Here is a 24,261-nt window from a genome sequence, read left to right on the forward strand (position 1 = left end):
CATCTGTTGTTGTGGAAATGGATAGTCTTAATAAATTGAATGAAGAACTATAGAGAATGGGCAGGAATAATGGACAAAGTGTTGATGGTCAAGCAGCACTACTAGTTGCTCACAACTCCATTATTAGTTCCCTTGTGTTGAGATACAGTTCCCTGTTAATGCGTGAAAATGTGAGTTATATGTTTTAATGTCGTGTAATCTTGGGTTCTGTTGTTCTTCTGGCCTGTTAGCCTTAGAGGCTTTTGGAGCACCACAGACCCCTAGTTACTGTCCATGGCATGGGGAGCCTGGCCAGGGAGTCTGGAATCACTACTCTCACTAGGCCATCCCTGGGGTCGCCCAAGCTTCTCGGGGAGGGCCACAAAAAATAAAAATAAATAAATAAAAGAAAAGTGGAAAATAAAAATAAATGGAAATTAATAAAATAATAAAAATAAAACAAAACATTGGCTAGTGCAGGGGTTCCTGGCTATTATAAGTTCCCCCTCTGCTGGAAATTGCCATCCTTCAGGTAAGGACTGGGTATTCATCAGTTTGTAGTCTTGCTGATTGCTGGGTAGCTGGAAGTGGCTGTATTTGCACATTTTGTCTTAGTCTGTTGTTTCTTATAGTGAGTACTTCTTGAATGTAAGCAGATAGGTGTTGTATTTGTCCTTTTTATGAGCAGGTAATGTTCATCTCTATATAGTGGTCCTATTCTGCAGATCATAATTGGGACAGGAGTGTAAGGCATGCTCCCATGTCTCATCTCCACAAGTACACTGTGGGCTGTCTGCCAATCCAAGGGATAATGGACTGGCAGACAGCCCACATAATTTTTTTTCCATAATTTTTGGTTAAAGGGTCCATGGCTTGTAATCAAGTATATGAGATTCAATCCTGGAGCAAACCAGGGACTTTTCCTCCTGTCTTGACTCGATATTGGAGATAAATGTAATAGTTGCCCTAGCCAGTGTAGTGGTATCCCACCTGCTTTGCCACACCTGGTATCGGTTTTGAAGCACTTACTTCGTTTCTTGGTTTATATTGTTACTTGGATTGATTGTGATGTTCACAATTGTTGGAGGTGATTGTCTCCTTATGTAATAAGATAATACCCTATAAACAATGTGGGAAGCAATGCAAATACAGTCAAACCTCAATATAGCGAACCCCTATATATCCCCCCCCCCACGGAAAGCACCAGTGAATACTTGTGAACTGATCTTTTCCATTAATATTAATAGGAGAATCCCTTAGTAAAGTGGCATCTCCCACAAGCTGCCATATGCCATATCTGTGAATTACTAAATGTATGATTTTTCATTGCAAATGAACCCGATTTAACACCAAACCTGCATACCAGTCCGCCTTGTCTTTATATTTATGGGATATAGCTATTTGCTATTTCTTCGTAATTGCTATTTCTTCGTAAAATTCTTCACAAGGATTAACAAGATTCCACTTGACTTGTATTATTGCTTTCAGCATTTCTGCAGTCATTTGTGTTTTTGTTGACGTCCACAGCTTATTAACTACCAACAAAACTTTCCATACCACTGGTTCCTGACAAATCATTTGCATTATGTTTGCCATTAGGTATGGAGGCTAAAAGTCCAATCCGTGACAGTGTGCAATGCGGGGCAAATGACTGTGGATTTATTGGATAATTGTTTTCTGCAACAGCATGTTCGAGAAGCAACCAGAGAGAGTAATACTCTTGATCTGGTTATCAGCAGAGATCATTCGTGTATTAAGAATTTGCAGATAAAGGAACCACTAGGTGGCCGTGATCACAGTGTACTGATGTGGGATTTACTTAAAGATTTAATTACCATCAGGAGTAAAGGAAAGGGTTTTTGCATCCATAAAGGTGAGTACAGTGGTCTCAGAAAGTTTTTAAATTCTGTACAGTGGGATCAACTGACGATGTTACCAACAGTAAATTCTAAGTGGGAAGCATTCAAGGAATTAATCGTGGATGCTACTAAAAGTTTCATACCTATTAAGAAATATTGTTCAAGGTTTAGGCCTAAATGGTTATCTAATGAACTAATGAGACTCGTAACAGGGAAGAAAAATTCATGGGATGCATATAAATTATCAAGCGACTCAGAAGCCTATGGCAGATATAAGCTAGTCTAGTCTGTAATCAGGTCACAAAGGAGGTTAGGCAGGCGAAGGCAGATTACGAGAAATCCTTGGCAAAAGATGCTAAGAAAAACAGCAAGGATTTCTTTACTTATATAAACTCTAAAAGGAAGGGGATGAATCTGATTGGTCCACTTGACATCGATGGTTCGACTGTTGATGATCCTGCTCAGATAGCAAACAAACTGAATGAGTATTTTGCATCTACATTCAGACATGAGGAATTATTAAGGTTTGATAATGGCAGAAGGTTATCAAATTGTAGCAGGATGCTTAATGATTTTGTAATAACTGAGAGCAAAGTGGAGGAGAAATTGTTGAAGTTAAACATAAGAAAAGCACCTGGGATGGATTGGATCTATCTAGTTATATTAAAGGAGGCGGCAAAACAACTAAGCAAACCCTTAGCCATAATTATGAGAGCATCCTTGGACTCAGGGGAGGTTCCCACGGACTGGAGATGTGCAAATATATCCCCAATTCACAAAGGGGATCGAAGGGTGACACCAGTAATTACAGACCAGTTAGTTTAACTTCTGTTCCGGGTAAAATAATGGAATCACTGGTTAAAGATGCATTGCAGGATCATCTAGACAAGACTGCAGCAATAATTCAGACACAGCATGGGTTTGTTAAGGGAAAGTCTTGTCTGACAAATTTGATAGGATATTATGATGTGGTTACAAAGGAACTGGATGCAAAAAATAATTTTGATATCATATATTTGGATTTCAGGAAAGCTTTTCACACTGTTGCACATGAAAGACTATTGTACAAATTGGAGCAGAATGGTATTAAGGGTAAATTGCTACGATGGATAAAAGGATGGTTAAGTGGGAGAAGACAGAGGGTGGTAATCAATGGGTGCTGCTCTTCGTGGACTAATGTTATTAGTGGAGTCCCACAGGGTTCGGTGTTGGGTCCACTGTTGTTTTGTATATTTATCAATGATATTGATGAAGGTATATCAGGCAAAGGTTGGCAGGGTTGTTAATGACAGTAATGGCAGTGTGCTACTGCAACAGGATCTAGATAATTTGGGCAGATGGGCTAAGAAGTGGCAACTGAACTTTAACTTTGACAAATGCAAAGTACTGCATATTGGTAGAAGTAATCCCAAAGAAACGTAACAACTGTGTATTACTACACTTAAGGTGGTAGAAAATGAAAAAGACCTGGGAGTAATTGTGCAGGCAGATATGAAGTTTTCTGAGCAATGCAGACAGGCTCCCAGGGCAGGTCATGGGGTTTTGTCAATGATATATACGAATTTTGCTAGCAGGAAAAAGGAGGTGATTATCCCTCTGTATAAGGCAATGGTCAGGCCACACCTTGAGTACTGTGTACAGGTCTGGAGGCCTTGTTTTAGGAAGGATGTAGATTTACTTGAGCGTGTACAGTGAAGGGCAACAAGATTAGTGAGGGGAATGAAGGGATCCTCTCACCATGAGAGGCTTAAGTGCTGCAAATTGCAGTGGCTGGAGACTAGGCACCTGCGTGGAGATCTGATTGAGGTGTATAAAGGTTGAGTACACTGAATTCTGATGGGATCCTTCCACTTGTTCAGATTATCAACCTAAGGGGTATAAATTCAAATTAAGAAAGGACAGATGTAGAATAGATGTGCGGAAATTGCCTTTAGCCAGCGGGTGGTTAATTGCTGGAACAAACTTCTATCTGTCGTTGTGGAAGTTGATAGGTTGAATAAATTTAAGAAGGAACTGGACAGGCATTTGGAGGGAATGGTGTGATTTGTTTTCTTTTTTTTTTTTTTTTTTTTTGGCTGATGCTGCATAAGCTTATACACTTGCTTTCTTGCATCACATGCCACTACTACTACTACTATAGTCAGCAACTGATATTTTTCAAAAACCATCATGAAAATCATTTTTGGCCAAGTAAATAAAAAAGTGGGTTCAGAGAATTCCCTACCACTCAGTTTTCCACTAGTTTCACATTTTTAAGCATTCCTCACAGTTATCACACTGTGAGAACGGGGTTTCTAATACAAAAGGAAGAACTTTTTTACTTTCATGCTTCAAGTGTGCATTTGTTACACTTTTAAATAGGTGTTTTTTTTTTGTTTTTTTTAACATTGTTATTGAATGTATTTTGGTGTTATTACTATTAAATATCAAGTTTAGAGAGTAACTTTCTTCTTTATTTTCATTAAAGTTAATTCAAGAGTACTGACCTCAAAATAAGTAAGAGGATAGCATTGAATGTAACTGAAAAGAAAGAGGTATGCAGTTACAAAGAAAAATACCCTGGTAACAGCCAGCAGATGATTGTAGACCATTTTTCTGCTGTATGGGTTAAACCAGTAAGTCGGCGCTGTGTTGGAGACATTCTAAGTGAACAAAATAAATGGCTGAATCAAAAAAAGTGAATCAGTAAAACTGCTTAAGGGACCAAAATATGAAAAGCTGAAGGATGCATTAGTTATTTGTATTGGACAGGTTAATTCAAGAAATGGAACAGAAATTGATGATGTGATTAAGGAGCAGGCAAAATGGAAAAACAGATGGGAATCACAGATTTTGTGTAAAGCAATAGTTGATTGCATTGTTTTAAGCCATCAGTTGATTCAATGAAACAGATATGGAGAAACAGGTGGAGTTGACAAGGAATTAGTAGAATGATATTGTCAAGGAATTTTCAATATTTTTAAAAAATACAATGAACAAGACACTTATAGCAGTTTTCATCATTTGTAGACATTTTCATCCATGTGTATGAAACAATTCTCTTTTATAGAATGCAACCAGACAAAACAATATCGAGTAGTACTGTGAACAGGTGTAAAAAAATAAAAGCAAGGGTCACCCTTGTGTTCTGGACAAATGCAAATGGGAGTGACAAGGGGACTGTTACTGTAATTGGAGGAGCAGCAAAACCTCGGTGCGTTTAAGACTTCAACCCATCACTCTACATGAATTATAGATATAATAGTAAAGCATGAATGACTGCAGTAGAATTTTGTTATTGGCTGCAAAATTTCAACAAGGAAATGAGAATTAAAAACCACAACGTGCTTTTGCATTTTAGATAACGCTCCTTGCCTCAAAGCAGTGGATCTCAGTAATGTGGCAATCGAGTTCCTATCTCCTAATTGCACAGGTTCCCTACAGCCTCTTGATGCTGGAATTATTAAGGGTTTGAAGGCACATTATAGATGACATCAGGTGAAGAAGATAGTAGAGAGCATCAACAATAATTGTTTGCCTGAATTGACCTTGAAAGATGCATTGTATATGATCAAAGTTTCGTGGGATGAAGTTTCACAACAAACAATAAGTAACTGTTCGGCTCACACCGGGCTTATCGAAAATGTTCATTTAGATGAAATAGAAGAGTTATGAATAGCCATGGATGGTCTTCCACTTGTGAGTGCATCTATGTCTCCTGAAAAATTTCTTGCAGTCGACCAAAAAGAACCTGCTTTTGGAGAAATGACAACTTAGGAAATTGTGGAATTAATACAAAGAAACAAGCTTTCATTTGACAGTGATAGTGAAGAAGATGAGATGGAAATTTGTGAAAGAGTGCCAGCTAAGGAGGCTAAAGTATGTCTTCAAAAAATTCATCGATTCCTTGAAAAGAACTGAGACGACAAAGACTTAATGAAACATTATTATTATTAGCCTTAGGCAAGGAAGCCTAAGGCTTTTGCTGCACCAGCCAAAAAAAAAAAAAAAAAATTTCTGAGTTATTCTGGGAGAGAGAGAGAAATAGAAGGGAACACCAAGAAGGTGAACAATGATGATATCCAGCTCTACCCTGGGTGTGCCAAGCCCATACTCACCATTTGTGAGACATGTAGCTCTGGACATTTCTATAAGTAAACTTGGTGACAAAAAGAAAATACAGACAAAACTGGATAAGTACTTTGAAAAAAATTTATTTTAATATATTTTTATATACATTGTAAAATCTTTTAATGCATAACTCACGTTTTTTTTCAATATACTACACAATTATTGTAAATGATCAAATTATATATATTTCTTATATACCATTCATATGCACACATATATTCTGATATTCCTTTTTCCTCTAGAGAAAATAATGTCATAATTCTTCAGTTTCTTAATGCCAAAACAATTACTATATGTAGTTCTTACTGTTTGAAGTATCTCGATTTAGTTGTTTGTTATTTGGTTTTTAGGAGCATTAGCAACTAAGGCCATATTGCTCCGGGAATATGCGGTGGTAACTCCCTGACCTTTCCACATCCTCCGTATTTGGTGGTGACGGGCTCGAACCCCGGTGTAATCAAGAAGCGTGTTCTACGCACTGTTGTTCCTTCCCACCTGTCTACGGAGGTGCCTTCTCGATTTAGTGCCACCACCCCTACTGGCAATGTCACTAGTGAACAAAAGGTAGCAGTATATTGAGGTTTGACTCAAGTATTTCAAAAATGTAGTCTTCGACAACATTTTTGAAATACTTAAGAGTATGTGCCCATATGTGTTGTGTGTGTGTGTGTGCAATTTTAAAACATCCTATTAATAATGCTTAATAAATGAAAAAATCTCACTTATTGAGCATCATGTTCAGCAAAAAGTTAAATCCTGTTTTTTAGTCTCTCTCTCTCTAAAACATAACCTTGAATTGAAAATAAGAATATTATATTAATGTAATATCACAGCACTTCAAAATATAGTTATTTATTGAAAATGTTTGGGATTTTTAGGGAGAAATTTTGCTTAAACAATTCTTAACATTTTTTCTTGCCCTTAGATCCAAAGTCAATATTATTGATTAGCAGAAGAAATCATAATCAGACTAATGCAAGTGGTGATAATTCAATTAAAGTGGAAAATGATAAAGAAATAAAATTAAACATCCTGAATGCATCTCTAGACTTTGTTTCAACACATGGCTGGACAAAACATGCACTCTCCTCAGGTGTGTAACATGTTTTATATGACATTATATTTTTTAAAGTGTATTATTTTTTTATGATGTGCATTCAGGATACTTAATTTTATTAAGCATCCTGAATGCACATCTGGACTTCATTGCCATACATGGCTGAACAAAACGCATTCTCTTCAAGTGTGTAATATGTTCATAAGACATATATATATATATATAATTTTTTTTTTAATTTATTATATTTTATGTAAGAGTATTACGTTTTATGAAAGGATATTACGAAGTCTTGTCTAGTTAGGAAGGGAGAATATAAAAATATGTATGCCTGTGTATGTCTACCTTATTTGAAAGCTTTCTTAAATATTCCTTAATATATTTTATTTGAAGGCATTCTTAAATAATGGAAAAATTTAAAAAAGTGGTTTTGCACCATTTTTACTCATTCAAATATTCAGGCATACCTCATTAACCAGTTTATGAATTGATACGTTGGTAACCTTGCTTTCTTTCCCCATTTCAATTTTCTACATTACTTTGTGGTAAATATAATGTGGGCAATCTTCCCATGTACTGCACTCAGCTCAGCACCTCCGTAGCCAGGTGGGCAGGAGCAGCAATCCGTAGCACATGCTTCTTGATTAGACCGGGGTTCGAGCCCGTGAGCCACCAAACACGGAGGATGCGGAAAGGTCTATGCTTCACTTTATCCTTCGTCAAACTACACCTCCCCACTATAGGCTCTGTAAAAAAAATGACAACTTGCCAAGGTTGTAATGCTACTAGAATTGCTGCACAATATAATATGGGCAATCTTCCCATGTACTGCACTCAGCTCGGCACCTCCGTAGCCAGGTGGGTAGGAGCAGCAATGCGTAGCACATGCTTCTTGATTAGACCGGGGTTCGAGCCCGTGAGCCACCAAATACGGAGGATGCGGAAAGGTCTATGCTTCACTTTATCCTTCATCAAACTACACCTCCCCACTATAGGCTCTGTAAAAAAAATGACAACTTGCCAAGGTTGTAATGCTACTAGAATTGCTGCACAACTACTATATAAATTATAAGCTCATTGACAAAAAGGAATATTTGTGGTTCTACAGTTATTCTTTCCAGTTGAGTATAAGCATTGCATGAACAACTTTGTCCCTCAACATGGGCAGCACTATGTGGTGAGAGTAGAATCAGAAACAGTAGAATCACCAGTAGAACTGCAGAAACAGTAGAATCACCTCCCAGTGATTCTACTGTTTCTGCAGCTTAGCATCCCTGGTATCTGACACATGCAGCCTAGGTTCCACACTACCATTTTAGGATGTTTGCCATGTGCTACAACCTTTGGGAACTCAGGGGGGGGGATCCTGATGGTTAAAGAGCATAGCTTAAACACACCACTTTGGCCTCTGCTTTGACAAGACAAGTGGTCCTGGGATAGCTCAACCAGGATCATTTGGCTAGCAGATTTGCTTATAAGGGTCAATGCTGTGCCCCTATCCTTATGGTCTGAGGGACAGGATTCAGGCTGGTGGCAGTTCAGTATGATGTCTGGGGAGCCCTGGCATCCCCCTCCCAAGCTCATTTATTGTTCTTTTATGCTTAGCAAGGAGTCATAGTTATTTTATATTAGTGGATGGGTGGCCCAGACACTGATATAAAATAACTATGACTCCAGATAATCAAAATTCTTTGGTACCACAACACTGTCCCTACCAGAAAACTCAGTAAATGACTCAGATAACATCACTTTGCCATAGAAACAACAAACTGAAGAAATATTAGGACCAACACCTCAATACCTGATAATTCACTCTACTAGTGAGAAGCCCTTACAGAAAATATACCCTTCTTTATTCAGAAGGACTTGGAAGGGTTGGCAGTCACTCCTAATCAATCAGATTGCTTCACTCAGCTGACATCCTCATAGAGATCAGAAGTGACAAATGTTCGTATCAACTCCTCTGAGCCACATCTATTTTGAAAAGTTGATCATCGTTAGCCCCACAAGACACTGAATTCATTCCGAGATGCCATTTCAGGATGGGATCACCTTGAAGTGTCTGTAGAAGGAATCTGTTCTGAACTAAGAGCTGAAGGAGTGACATCTGCAAAAAGAAAAGAATATTCATCCATAGGGATGGGAATCTTGTTCCCACTATAAACCTCATCCTTACATTCAGTAGTGTAAGAATGCCTTGTCATTGGGTCAGGTGCCAAGGGTGCCACTGACAGGCCACATCAGTTCCGTGCCGAACTATTTTGACCCGCGGCTAGCTGAAGAAATGGCACCTCTGGATGATATTGCATCAGGATGAGAGCAGAGAGTGGGGTGAAAATTAATTTTCATCAAATGGTGTGTTTTCAGAGGGTGATTCAAGCCTGCATGCATCCTTAAATCTGAGTACATACTGCATAACAGCATACATCTATTTGCCATCCAGAACGTAACTTTTAAGTGACCAATCGACAACCCCTTCATCAGTGCATGCTTGAATGCATAGCAGTTCGCAATTCAAAAATTGTATACATTCTATGATACTGAATAAGTTCGAAGTTAAAAATAATGTGTGCATAGTGTTTTTGTTCTTGCTATATAAACAGGTAATCATAAATATTGTCATTTTTATACTTTAAATAAAACAAAAAAAGCCTAATTAATTTTAGACATACCACCAGAGAAAAAAACAGACATCAGTGCCGAGTAGAAAGACTGCATAAAGAAGGGAGCAAAACATTCTGCTAGTTTACAAAACTGGTTTACTATAAGCCACTCCGTACCTGAAAGTGACAACGAAAACGAACATAATTCAAACGAGGATGAAACAAATGATGATGCTACTGAAATGGAAGTCCAAGAAAAAGCCCAAACAGTTGAAGTTATTTTAAAAGAATTACAAAGGATAGAGAATAACAAGCAATAGTTGGTAGAAGAAAATGATGGCAGCAATAATATTAATATGGGATATGTAATTCTGAATTTTAATGATCCAACAACATGGAATTTTAATGATCCAACAACATGGAATTTTAATATCCACAAAACGGATCTCTTGTAGTGCAACACAGTCCTGAACATATTGAGTACGTATCCTGTCACTAATGGCCAGTGTTTCAATAATTCATGGAAATACAAAAATGAAGGTATTGAAAAAAAAGAGAAGTGGTTATTTTATTGCAAAAACAAAGAGATGCAATATAATTATTGCTTTCAATGCCTCTAATTTATATTTGAGCCTATTGTCTGCATACACCTTGATTTGCCCACTGGCTATGGATACATAGAATGTAGTTGCCCAGCTCGAGTTCTCGGTGTGTGGGACAGGTAGTTGGATAGGTTTTATAGGTACCACTAAATTGCAGTGGCAATCTCTTTAGCTCTTAATTCATGCTTAGCAACAGCTCTATTGCTTAAATTGCTTGAAGGCCAGAGGTGCGAACAGTGCGTACCCAGTCCCTCATAATCCATACGTTATATGAAAATTTTTCTTCGTTCTACGGAAACTATTTAAAATGTAATTACCAGGGGGAATTCAAAAAAATTCTCTGAGAAGTTCAATAAACAGAGGTTCAACTTTACATAAGTTTTTGCCGGCCGGTGCAAACTTTAAAAAAAACGTGGAAACGTATTTTGCATCCCGTAGAAATAAATGGAAGTATCGTGAAAATATCATAATGTGAACCCAATAACACATTGGTTTTTATTTTTTATTTATTTATTTTTTTTTTGTAATTCGTTCCAATCCTTGAAAGTTGAAAATTTCGCTATATAACTAAGATATTTATCTCTCTAAAAGGCCATATTTATAATGGAAATTGCACTACCCTTTTATCGTTATCATATCTCCCGTTATGTGAATCAATTTTGAACGCCTTTATGATATTTTTCTAAAGCACGTTTCTGGAGGTCATGCCAAAAAAACAAAAACAATTTGCACTTTCCAGTTTAATGGGCTTTTCTGTTAGTGCATTTAATTATAAACGGGTAGTAAACTTGATCTTATTGCATTTGCAATAATACTGATAACTGCAATTGTGTGTGTTATTACACTATTATGGTGAAATGTGTTCCCTTTCACCGAAATCTTCAATTATATAAAAAACAAATTTTCAGAAACTTCTCTTCATTCCTATTTAGATATTACAATCATGAAGGGAAAGCAACCAACGAAAAGTGCAAGTGGTGGTAGTGCCAAGAAACGAAACAAAATTGATTTAGAAATGAAGATGATTAATTAAGAAGTACGAAGCAGGACAAAGTTTGTCATCTATTGCACGGAATTGAGTCTCGCTGCGTCAACAGTGAATACTATTTTAAGGGACAGTGCACGTATAAAATAACGTGTTAAAGGATCAACGCATTTAAGAGGCACCTCCGTAGCCAGGTGGGAAGGAGCAGCAGTGCGTAGCACACGCTTCTTGATTAGACCGGGATTCGAGCCTGTCACCACCAAACACGGAGGATGCGGAAAGGTCCAAGAATGACCACCGTATATCCCGGAGCAATATGGCCTTAGTTGCTAATGCTCCTAAAAAAAAAACAAATAACGCATTTAAGATCAACAGTGATCACAAAACAGCGTTTAGGTGCCATATCGAAGATGGAAAAGCTGGAAAGCTATATCGAAGATGGAAAGATGGATGGAAAATCAGATTCAGAAGCAAGTGCCCCTGAGTCTAATGAACATTCAAGCAAAAGCAGCAAGTATTTATAAAGATATTAAAGATAAGTACGGCGAACCCCAACCCACATTTGTGGCAAGCAATGGGTGGTTTAATAGGTTCAAGCATCGTGCTAGTTTCTACAATGTTAAAGTATGCAGTGAAGTCTCCAATGCCGATTCTGCAGCTGCAGAGAAATTTTGTGATGTGTTTGAAAAAATTATTGATGAAGGTGACTATTCAATGCAGCAAATTTTTAATATTGATGAGACTGCTCTGTATTGGAAAATAATGCCGGATCGAACATACATTGCCAAAGAGGAAAATACAATACCAGGTTTCAAGGCATCAAAAGATAGGGCCCTGCTCTTGCTTGGGGCTAATGCAGCAGGAGATTACAGATTGAAACCACTGCTTGTACCATTCTGGAAATCCTCCTGCATTTAAGGGCATTAATAAAGTCATCCTACCCGTGCATTCCCGATCGAACCAGAGAGCATGGATAGCAATATCTCTCTTTGAGGATTGGTTTAAATTCCAGTATTTCCAGTAAGAAATACTTCATTCCAGTATTTCTTAACAATATTTTTCATTGAAAAATATTGTAAAGACAACAACGTTTCTTTCAAGATTTTGCTTCTATTAGATAATCCTCCTGGACATCCTATGCATCTAGATGATTTCAATTCAAACATGAGAGTCATATTTCTATCGCCAAACACGTCTTCAATCATTCAACCTATGGATCAGGGTGTTATTTTGAATTTAAAAGCATATTATTTATGCACAACATTTGTTCAGGCATTGTCTGCAGTAGACTATGAGAAAAATTTTATGTTAGGAGACTTTTGGAAATCTTTCTATATTTACCATTAATAAGGCCTGGGCGGAAATTACTAAAAGTTGTTTAAATGCCGCATGAAAGAAAATGTGCCCGCAGCACATAAAAGAAGGATTTGAAAAAAACAAATCATATGAAGAGGTTACAGATAAGATTGTAAAAAGGTTGCAGGGCTACTTCAGTTGGAGGTTGATGCCAAAGACATGGAGGAGTTAATAGAGGAAGAAGAGAAGGAATTATCTTATGAAGAACTTATTGACTTGCAGGCAGCGATAGTGAAAGAAGAAAATGCTGACGAAGCTCAAGATGAACCAAATGAGGTGCCGAGATGCTTAATCACCAGAGAGATGACAATGGCATTTCATGAAATTGCATCGGCAATGGTGAGATTTGACAAGATGGATCATGACAGCAAACGATTCTTAAAAGTTAAGAGGAGTGAATGATATGCTTGCTTGCTACAAAGAAATCTACGATGAAAAGAAAAAGCCACCATCCAGTCATCCATTAATATGTTCTTTCATAAGGTTGAGCGGCCGCCCTTCTAACTCTCCACAGTCCTCAACCTCCACAGCAGCATACTTATCAGCTGAAGATGTCAATTCTGGCAACGATGTTCAAGAGGTAAAATTTACTGACGTTATGCCTGTCTCCTCTTTTTTTGTAATTTTATCATTTTGAAATTTTTTAAATTGCACGCTTTTGTAATTTTTCCTGTGCATGAGATGAAAAATTGAATAAATACAATAAATAATTCTATTTACATGTTAGTCAAACATTTCTTTCTTGATTCAATCAATTCAGCGAGCACATTTGCGAGTGCTGCACAAGCAGGGGAGAAATTCCGACTTACGTAGCATTCTTCGGAACGCAACCCTTACGTAAGTTGGGGAGTTCCTGTACTTTATTATTTATTATGATTTACCAATTATTGAAAAAAAGGCCCATAGCCAGGAATTTGCCAAGGGTGCCAAAAACAGTGACCAGATAAATGCGCACATGAAAATTCCGCACAGAAAAAAACTCCACTGTCATAAATGCTCACATGAAAAATACCCACACGGAAAATCGCTCACTCAGATAAATGCTCACATTATATTTAGTTTACACAAAACAAATTAGATTAGGCAAGCGAAGGCAGATTACGAGAAATCTTTGGCAAAGGATGCTAAGAAAAACAGCAAGGATTTCTTTACTTATATAAACTTTAAAAGGAAGGAAGGGATGAATCAGATTGGTCCACTTGATATCGATGATCCTGCTCAGATAGCAAACAAACTGAATGAGTATTTTGCATCTACATTCGCACGTGAGGAGTTATTAAGGAAGGAAAATGCCAGAAGTTTATAAAATTGTAACAGGGTGCTTAATGATTTTGTAATAACTGAGAGCAAAGTGGTGGAGAAATTGTTGAAGTTAAACATAAGAAAAGCACCTGGGGGTGGATGTGATCTATCCAATTATATTAAAGGAGGTGGCAAAGGAACTAAGCAAATCCTTAGCCATAATTATGAGAGTATCCTTGGACTCAGTAGGATATCCCCACTGACTGGAGATGTGCAAATGTATCCCCAATTCGCAAAGGGGTATCAAAGGGTGGCACAAGTAATAACAGACCAGTTAATTTAACTTGTGTTCCGGGGAAAATAATGGAATCGCAAGCAAGCATGAATGCCTTATTATGGGTGACTTTAATCTGCCCCAGATTGATTGGAATAAATGAGAGAAACTCATGATGGCAAAAAACTTTTTCAAATAAACTAGATGATTATTATTTGTGCCAGCATGTTAGAGAAAGTACTAGGAGTGAGAATATTCTTTACCTCATCATTAGTAATGAATCATATGACATCACAGGGCTTAAATTACAGGAACCATTGTCAGGATGTGAACATGTAATTGTCAGCTGGAAGATGAAGAAAGATGTTGCAGTAGTTAAAGGCACGGGTTTTATCTTCAGAAGAGGGAACTTTACAGTTTAAGGCACTATGTGGCATCTCTGAACTGGGTGGATTGCTGAGAGATAGTGAATACATTTGAATTATAGAATAGCTTTACAACAAAAATCACAGAAGCCATGAACATATACATACCTTTAAGAAAATATTGCAAAGGAAGGATGCTGAAATGGATGACTGCCGAGCTGTCTAGTCAGATAGAGCAGAAAAAGATGGCATAGGACAGTTACAAATCGATGAAAAGTACTGAAGCCTACAACAGGTACAGGTTGATCTATAATAGTAATACAAATAAGGTCAGAGATGCCAAAGCTGCATATGAGAAAGCACTTGCTAAGAGAGCAATGAATGGGGACAAGGAATTTTTCATGTATGTGAATACAGTGAAAAAAAAAGTGGATCAGTTTGGACCATTGTGCACTGGGTGTGGGAAGATCTTAGACAACCCAGCTGATGTTGCGGATGAATTGAACAGGTACATTGCATCTATCTTTACTGATGAAAGACCCATACTGATAAGAGTCTATCAGAGTGAGGCTGAGACTTCTGAAATTAGAGATGTCATAATTAGAGATGATTGTTTATAAGAAAAACTTTTGTGCATAAAGGCACGTAATAGTCCCGGAGTTGATGGCACATACCCTGTAGTTTTGAGGGAGATCACAAGGGAGTGTATTGAACCATAATGAGTTTAATTGTGAAGGCATCTTTGGACTCAGGGGAGTTTCTTTTGACTTGAAGAAGCGCCAGTGTATCGCCAGTATATAAAAGCGGTTCTAAGAATGAAGTTGATACAAAGGGTACTAGGAATGTTTTGCAATACAGCTTTGTTTATTTAATTTTTTCAAAGTAATTTCCTCTACATTCAATACACCTCTCCATCCTCCGAAACCAATCTTTAAACCAGTTCTGCCAAGTTTCACTAGGGAGTAAAGCACACTTGTTGTCCCAAGCCCGTAGAAGGTCCTCATCACTGGAAAACCGCCTCCCTTTTAGCTTCATTTTCACATGCGGGAACAGTGCAAAGTTGCAGGGAGCAAGGTCTGGACTGTAGGGAGGGTGCTCGAGAAGTTTCAGTCCTGTCGTGGTCAAATATTCGGTGCAGGCTTTGGCGCGGTGAGCTGCAGCATTATCGTGATGGAGGTACCAGGTGTCCATTCTTGACTTTGGCCGGAGGTTCTTCATAGATCCAGTGACTTTAGGCAGGCATTGTTCAGTATACCACTTAGCTGTGACTGTCTTCTGCGTGTCCAAAACGACACGTTCCACAATTCCACTCGATTTGAAAAATACAGCTATCATTTTCTTCTTTACAGATCGGGATTTTCTGACAATTACGGGTATGTCGTCATCATCAAAGACCCAAACTTTGTTTTGAGCCTTGGTCGGCAGATCGTAATAGTACAGCCAAGTCTCGTCACCTGTCACGATGTTGTTCACATACCGAGATTGTCCCTTATCAAACCTTTTTAACATCTCCCGGCACCAAGTCACACGTCGTGTCATCTGCTCTTCAGTCAGTTGATGCGGCACCCAGAGAGAACAAAGTTTCTTCACGTGCAAATGATCTTTCAGAATCGAACGAATTGCTGGTGCATTTAGGCCCAAAGTATCCTCTATCTGTTGGTAGGTCACTCGCCTGTTTTCGTCAAGCATTTTCCTCACAGCAGTAACGTTTTCCTCCGTAACTGATGTTCGTGGCCTTCCCGGCCTCTCAGAATCCTCCAGAGTGAAATTTCCCCTTTGGAATTCTCTATACCACCTGAATATCGTTGTACGATGTGGACAATCATCATCTAGTGCAAGAGTCATTTCTTCTAAGCACTGGTCTATGGTTAAACCACGCACAAAATTATACCGCAAAACTGTCCTTATATCATTTCGTGACCATGATGCCATCGCAAGCACTTTACACTCTCACTACTAATGAATAACTGAGCCCATCGACTTGGCGCGGCGGCTACTATGCACGTATGAACATGTCTCAACATGCAGCAACAAGCAGCTTCCTGTGATTCATTGTTGCGTCATATTGCAAAACTTTCCTAGTACCCTTTGTAATTATAGACCGGTTAGTCTGACTTCGGTGGGAGGAAAAATCTTAGAGACAGTGACATTTAGATAGATATAGCATTCTGAACGACATGCAACATGGCTTTAAGGGTAAATCATGCTTAACTAACTTCATGGGCTATTTTGACAAAGTTACTCATGAGCTGGATTTAGGGAATAATTTGGATTTGGATTTTAGCAAAGCATTTTATTCGGTTTTTCATGAGAGGTTACTGTATAAGCTTGAACAGGTTTTGATTACTAGTAAAATTCTGAGATGGATTGTTGGGTGACTGCAGGGCAAAAGGCAGAGGTTTGGGATTAATAAATATTCTTCATATTGATGTAATGTCAGGAGTGGAGTCCCTCAAGGATTGGTTCTTGGACCACTGTTGTTTCTTATTTTGATGAATGACATCGAGGAAGGGATAGATATAGACTTTGTGATATTAAAATTTGCAGATGACGTAAAGAGTGGCAGAGTCGTTAATGATTAGTGCCAAGTAGTGCTCCTTCAGGATGACTTGAACAGACCTCAGAGACTATCAGAGACTATGTTTTAATGCTGCTAAATGCAAGGTCTTACACTTGGAAAATAGCAAAGCACAAATAAATTATATACTTGGTGTGGTTGACTTAAAAACAGTGAAGGAGGCAAGGGATCTGGGAGTTACAAAACGGGCAGATATGAAGTTTTCTGAAGTCAGCTAGGAAAGCCCATGGTGTCCTATCGATGATTTATCGAACATTATCCTGTAGAGACAGGGAAGTCATAATCTCATTGTATAAGGCAGTTGTAAGACCACATTTGGAATACTCTCTTCAAGTATGGTGACCTCATCTGAAAAAAAACATTGAGCTTCTTGAAAGGGTCCAAAGACGGTCAACCCAAATTTTTGGATCAGGAAAAGGATGACCATATGAGGAAATATTCCGATTATATGAGCTACAGAGCTTGGCAACCAGCACCTCAGAGGTGACCTGATTTTAGGTTTACGAGGCTCTGAGAGGGATTAATAAAATGAATGAATGAAGGTGGAATTCCAGAACTAGGGTCATAAATTCAAATTACAGGCACTGAGGTTTAGATTAGATTGTAGGAAGTTTTCTTTTAGCCAGCAAGCCATTGATTGCTAGAACAAGTTGCCCGCACAGGTAGTTGAGGCTGACAATTTGAATAAATTCAGAAGTCAACTGGATAGTTACCTGTGTGAGGAGGGAAGCATATAATTTGTGTTTTCTCATCTACTTGGGTAGGTTTTTTTTTTTTTTTTTGCCAGTGCTGAAAAAGTCTGTGGCTTTCTTGCACTATATGGTGAATACTATTACTAGTAATAGTATTCACCAAATTGGGTGCAGAGAAGGGCAATGAGATTAGTGAAGGGAATGAAAGGGTGGTCATACCAAGAAAGTTTCAGTTCTGCAAATTGCGGCATCTGGAGGTAGGCACCTGCGAGGTGGTCTAACTGAGTGGTTAAGGCATTGAACGGATTAAGCAAGCTCACTGCTAATGGCATCATTTCTCTTGCTCAGACTATAAATACACACATGAGGAGGCATAAATTCAAATTGAGGAAAGATGGTTGTAGGATATTGGAGGGAATGGACAGGTGATGTGGGAGATTTTTTTTTTTTTTTTTTTTTGACTGATTAACTTTATAAGTTTGCTTTCCTGCATCATATGCCACTACTACTAATAATAATTTTAATCAATTTTGGTTAACATTTGTTTTATTATGCAATACAGAATAAAGAATAGAATTATAAAGTACATTTTAAACTCTTTCGTGAATTTTTTTTCCAAAAATATTGTGTTGCATACAGGTAACAGTATGCTTCATTGTAATATTTTTCATATGCCTGCTAGTAGTATTAAAATCATATGTATGGCACTGAGTGTTAATGATAGTTTTGTATCTCCTACTAAATTGATATTAAGTTTTTTTTTTGGCTGATGCTGCATAAGCTTGCTTTCTTGAATCATATGCCTCTACTAATGCTAAACATGAATTTCATTTGCTGTGTTTAGGTGCAAAGTCCCTTGGATATTCAGGAATTGCACATGGCATGTTTCCAAATGGAGGTGTTCACCTAGTCTATCATTTCTACTTCTTATGTAATACACAGTTGGAAATGCATCTTAACTCAAAATATATGGATACCAGAAACTCAGAGTAAGTTCGTGATTGTATGATAAAAAGTTAAATCCTTTACTAAAATTGAGAATTCCATGTTTTATTTACATTAATTTTTTCTACATATGTGGGAAGAATGTATGAAATCCAGTATCCAAAAACTGGACATTTTTAAGATCCAAATTGTCATCCCACCTTCCTCTCCCTTTCTCAGGTAGCTTGAAACTTGTTTTGGAGAAGTCACATTGGATGCTGAACTAGTTCTTTTAATATGATTCTTCAGTGAACCCCCACTTTACGATTGGTTCACTGTATAATCAAATCACTTTACTATGGAATCTCCATAATAAAATACTTCACTGTACGATTGTGGAAAGTGCCAGTCATTGTGATCAAGTTTGCAATTTGAATTTTAATTCTATAAAAGTAAAGATCACAAATTTACACTTTATTACATTAACAATTAACAAATTTAAATGATATGTGAAAATCAGAATATTTTCCATAAGTTAGCAAAATAAAAATAAATTTACGCTTACATACATAGCTTAATTAATACTGTAATAAGTATGTACTAATTGATATTTCTGTTCACTGGCATTTTGGGGGGGGTTGTAAAATTTAAAACGGTAAAAAAGATAAGCAATCAATAACAAAGAACACGGCGTGCACAAATTGCAACTAACACTATATGTGCAAGTGAGATACAGAGTAACAAGTTTACGAAGCTTAAAAAGTAGAAATGAAGAGATGATTCTGAAAATTTATTTATATTTTTGCAATATATTTTGCAAATGCAATAAGATCGAGTTTACTACCTGTTTATAATTTAGTTTGCACTAACAGAAAAGTCCAATAAACCTGAAACTGCAAATTGTTTTATTGTTTTATGGGTGTGACCTCCAGAAATGTGCTTTAGAAAATATCACAAAGGCTTTCAAAATTCATTCTTATAACTGAACATACGATAACAATGAAACTGTAGTGCATTTTAATTATTTGAATTGGTTTTTGAAATTAAAGTGGCTGATTCCACTAAACAATGATCATGTTAACTGGTGCCTACTTATTTAACTTTACTTTGGGATGGGCTTATGATTGTCTCCAACTGGACCATGTGGTCCCTCCTCAGCCAATAACAGTGTTTGTAAACATGTTTTCTGCATGTTTTGCTTTTGCATCCTTTAGTTTAAGTGATTTTTTAATGTGTGTGGTGCTTTAATCAATATATTAGTTTTAATCAATATGTACAATTTCCATTATAAAAATCACCTTTTAGAGAGATAAATAGCTCGGTTATATAGTGAAAATTTCAACTTCCGAGGTTTGGAATGAATTACCAAAAAACAATGTGTTATTGGGTTCACATTACGATATTTTCACAATACAATAATGTCTCTGGAACAGATTACTATCATAAAATGGGTGTCCGCTATATTTAGCTAAATTTAAATAATATTGACTAAATGCTTTAAATTCATTTAGCAGCTTGCTTGTCACTACCATGTACAAATGAGCATTCTATTTTATGGTAACTGGTGGATTTTTGACTGCTTCAAGTAAATCTGTGATGTTAGAATTGATAGATAGAAGGTTTGCTGGCCATCAAATATAAAATGTGCTCATTCATACATTGAATCAATAGTAAGAAGTAAGCCACAGTTACCAATTTATAATCAGCAGCACTTGATTTTTTTTTTTTTTTTATATATAACATCATTATAGTGATTTTTATTTTAGTAATTGCACAACGGTTTTGTTGTACACCTGTCCCTTGACTGCATACTTCTCATTTCTAAATTTCAATAAACAGTCAAATCAGATAAAAGAGTAAATGGGAATAAAATAATGCAGTTAATAAATAATAACTTAATTGCATGTTAAACTGGCAGAAGTAAGTATCCACTACTACCCATTGAGCAGTCTACCAACATAAGAAATGTTAATGAAGCTTTAAGAAGGCCAGGGAGGTCGAGCAGATCAAACTTGAAGGGTCGCATCTTCGTGAATGATGTAAACATGATTGTGGAGTTGCCAACATTGATAGTGCCATCACTAAGTAATTAGCAGATTCAGTAACCATCCTTACTGAAGATCAGATAAGGATGGTTACTGAAAAACAGAAGGCACAAACATTATGGAACAAGAACATGATGACCCATTTGCAAAATGTAGCAGCAACTCAGGCTCCCTTGCATTTGGAAACACATTAATTTCCAGCAGTGATACCAGCAAGAATTCATTTGTTGCATATCATATGACAAGTGCAGCAGTCAATCCCAGTTAGAGCTGTAATGGCAAACGATCTGCTTTTAGAAAAAACAAGAGGAAGGCAGAAGGGAAAGCCACTTGTTTGTTTCAAATGTAATTTACCTGTACATATAACAATCTATTGCCCCAATATAAATATGCAGACAGTGTGGATTACCTGAGTTCCTCAAATTAGCTTACCTGGTAATACTATGCAGCTAGTACTGCCTTCTCTGCAACCAGAGCAAAGTGAGAACAGTACCAAAATAAATTCTATTTCGTCTATTAAAATTCCAACTAAGGGACTGCTCTTTTGAGAAATTTTGAAGAACTTCCTCCTGGATTTAGCTTCTTCCGTGATTTTACCATATGTAACTGACATCTTCATTGTGAATATGAGTCAATGGTTAAACAAGCAAGGAGAGACAGATTTTTATGAGATTGACTTGATCGCTGCTAGTAATACTTGAAGGACTTGTGCATTCAAATATCTCTAATTAGCAACTTGTTTGTGAGTTGTATAAAAACACATTGGGTGTGTGTGTGATAAAATGCCTTCCTTCTAGTATGAATCTATCTGAAATGATGAAATAGAAAGTCAAGATAAAGAATGTGGCAGAGTTCTCCTTTAATCTTCCTAATTCCTGTGTGTTATTTCAGATTACTGTCATATTTTGGATTATGAAATAGAGGAAATGGCCAACATGATTTTGGGACAGAGCTTTTTGTTATAGAATGATTATGATTTGAATTTTGGGAATAGGATCATCACCTTGAATATGAATCCTGTTGAATAGAAAATGATGATATATTGTTGCAAATGCCTGTTGCTAACATATTAATCGATCACAGACAGTATTGGGACATGCGTATAATAGTAGTAGAATTGGAGGCATGTGATGCAAGAAAGCAAGTGTATGAGCTTATGTAGCATCGGCCAAAAAAAAAAAATAAATAATTTCACACATCCATTCCCTCTAAAAGTTTGTCCAGTTCCTCCTTGAATTTATTTAAACTATCAACTTCCACAACGACAGATGGAAGTTTGTTCCAGCAATTAACCATCTGCTGGCTAAAGGCAAATTTCCACACATCTGTTCTTCAACTGTCTTTCCTCGGTTTGAATTTATGCCCTCTCAGGTTCGTAATCTGAGCAGCAGAAGAATCCCATCAGATTCAGCTTGCTCAACCCATTCAAGGCTTTATACACCTCAATCAGATCACCTTGCAGGTGCCTAGTCTCCAGCCACTGCTATTTGCAGAACTTAAGCGATTCTTAGTAAGAGGACCCCTCCGTTCCCCTCACCAACCTTGTTTCCATTCTCTGTACACACTCAAGCAACTCAACATCCTTCCTAAAATGAAGCCTCCAGACCTGTAAGCAGTACTCAAGGCATGGCCTGACCATTGCCTTATACAAAGGGATAATCACCTCCTTTTCCCTACTAGCAAAATTCCTGTATATCATGACCAGCTCTGGCTTTTTTGCACAATTACTCCCAAATATTTTTCATTTTCTACCACTCTAAGTGTAGTACCATAGAGTTGGTACCTTTCTCTTCGGTTATTGCACAACAGTGTCAAAAGCCTTCCTGAAATCCAAGTATATGTTATCAAAATTGTTTTTTTCATCCAGTTCTTTTGTAACCACATCATAGTATCAAACTAAATTTGTCGGACAAGACTTTCCCTTAACAAACCCATTCTGAATTATTACTGCATTATGTCTGAATTATTACTGCAGTTTTGTCTAGATGATCCTGCAATGCATCTTTAACCAGTGACTCCATTATTTCTCCCGCAACAGAAGTTAAACTGACTGGTTTGTAATTACTCGTGTCACCCTTAGTGAATTGGGGATACATTTGCACATCTGCAGTCCATGGTGGGGACTTCCCCTGAGTCCAAGGATGCTCTCATAATTATGGCTATGAGTTTGCTTACTTCCATTGCTGCCTCCTTTAATACAACTGAATAGATCCCATCCACCCCAGGTGCCTTTCTTATGTGTAACTTCAACAATTTCTCCTCCACTTTGCTCTCAGTTATTACAAAATCATTAAGTGCCCTGTTAGAGTGAGATAAACTTCTGGCATTTTCCTCCCTTAATTACTCCTCATGTGTGAATGTAGATGCAAAATGCTCATTCAGATTATCAGCTATCTGAGCATGATCATCAGCAGTCGAACCATCGATATCAAGTGGACCAATCTGATTCAACCCCTTCCCACATAGACAGCCCACAATTTGTTTTTAGTTGAAAGCATATTTCAGAATGCCATTCAGATGATAATGATGATCTGAAGTAATTTATATTTGATATGTATAGGAGTTTTCTAAGGTGTTCTCTGAGGGTATTTCAGGTTGAAAGAAGCTGTTAATGCAGTACACAAAGTAACTGTTACCTCTGAAAAACCACTATTTATTAAACAATATGTGGGCCTCCATAGCTGAGTGGTCAGGAGCTGGAGTGCAGTGGCACATGCTCTTTGAGTAGACTGGGGTTCAAGCCCCTGATTGCTGAAAACGGTCGATCTGCCAACCCGCACCAGACCAGTGTGGCAGATTATGGTCCTTTTCCCTCATCATGAATTGTTGAGGAGGCTTCCATCCTGCAGTGGGTTGATAATGGCTTCACTTTACCTTTTTATGACTCCTATGATTTTCAAGGAAAGATTGCAACAGTTAGATGAATACCAAAAGGCTGGAATTATTGATCCCTCCACTCTTCTAAATTGAACAGTCTTTTCATCGTGGTAGAGAAACTTAATGGCAAATTGAGATCATGTTAGATCTTAGTGCAGTAAACAAGGTTGTGATTACTATTAATTTCCCATTGAATAGTACTGAAGAATTGTTGAATTTAGTACAAGGAGCTAATGTAATTTTGAAATTAGACTTCATTTGTGGTTATTACCAGATACCTTTTAAACTAGAGTACAGAAAATATTTTTATTTCTCCATGATGTGGCAACATTACAAACTTTGTAAGATGTCCCAATGGGAGGAGCATGCAATTCTGCAGTTTTCAGGCACTAATAAGACATACTGTGATCCTGATGTAACAGAACCAGGGTATGTCTGCCAGGGGCAAAAGTTGATGACGTTGTAGGGCAGATATCATCTTTTAAGGGTACAAAAGGTGATATTGTTGTGCACGTTGGCACTAATGACCTTAAGAGTAAGAGATCTGCACATTTACTTAACAAGTACAGGTCAATGCTAGAAAAAAGTCGGGAGTTAGGGTTAAATTTGAAAGTGTCTGCAATTCTGCCCAGACACAATTGGAGGAAGTAGTAGTAGTAGTGGCATGTGATGCAAGAAAGCAAGTGTATGAGCTTATGTAGCATCAGCCAAAA

General features: G+C 37.4%; 1 protein-coding gene across 2 annotated transcripts in view; it reads left to right on the top strand.

Annotated features, from left to right (window-relative positions):
• Positions 1-24,261, top strand: part of Coq9 (ubiquinone biosynthesis protein COQ9, mitochondrial) — a 159,112-nt gene that overhangs the window by 30,843 nt on the left and 104,008 nt on the right. For both annotated transcript variants that reach the window (XM_090381378.1, XM_090381377.1), the window contains exons 2-3: positions 6,874-7,041; positions 18,547-18,691. In XM_090381378.1, the coding sequence (XP_090237504.1) occupies positions 6,874-7,041; positions 18,547-18,691 (313 nt within the window). The remainder of the gene's footprint in view (positions 1-6,873; positions 7,042-18,546; positions 18,692-24,261) is intronic.

This window comes from Mastigoproctus giganteus, chromosome 9 (genome assembly GCF_048544385.1).
Source record: "Mastigoproctus giganteus isolate SK-2022 chromosome 9, ASM4854438v1, whole genome shotgun sequence".
NCBI classification, from domain to species: Eukaryota; Metazoa; Arthropoda; class Arachnida; order Uropygi; family Thelyphonidae; genus Mastigoproctus; species Mastigoproctus giganteus.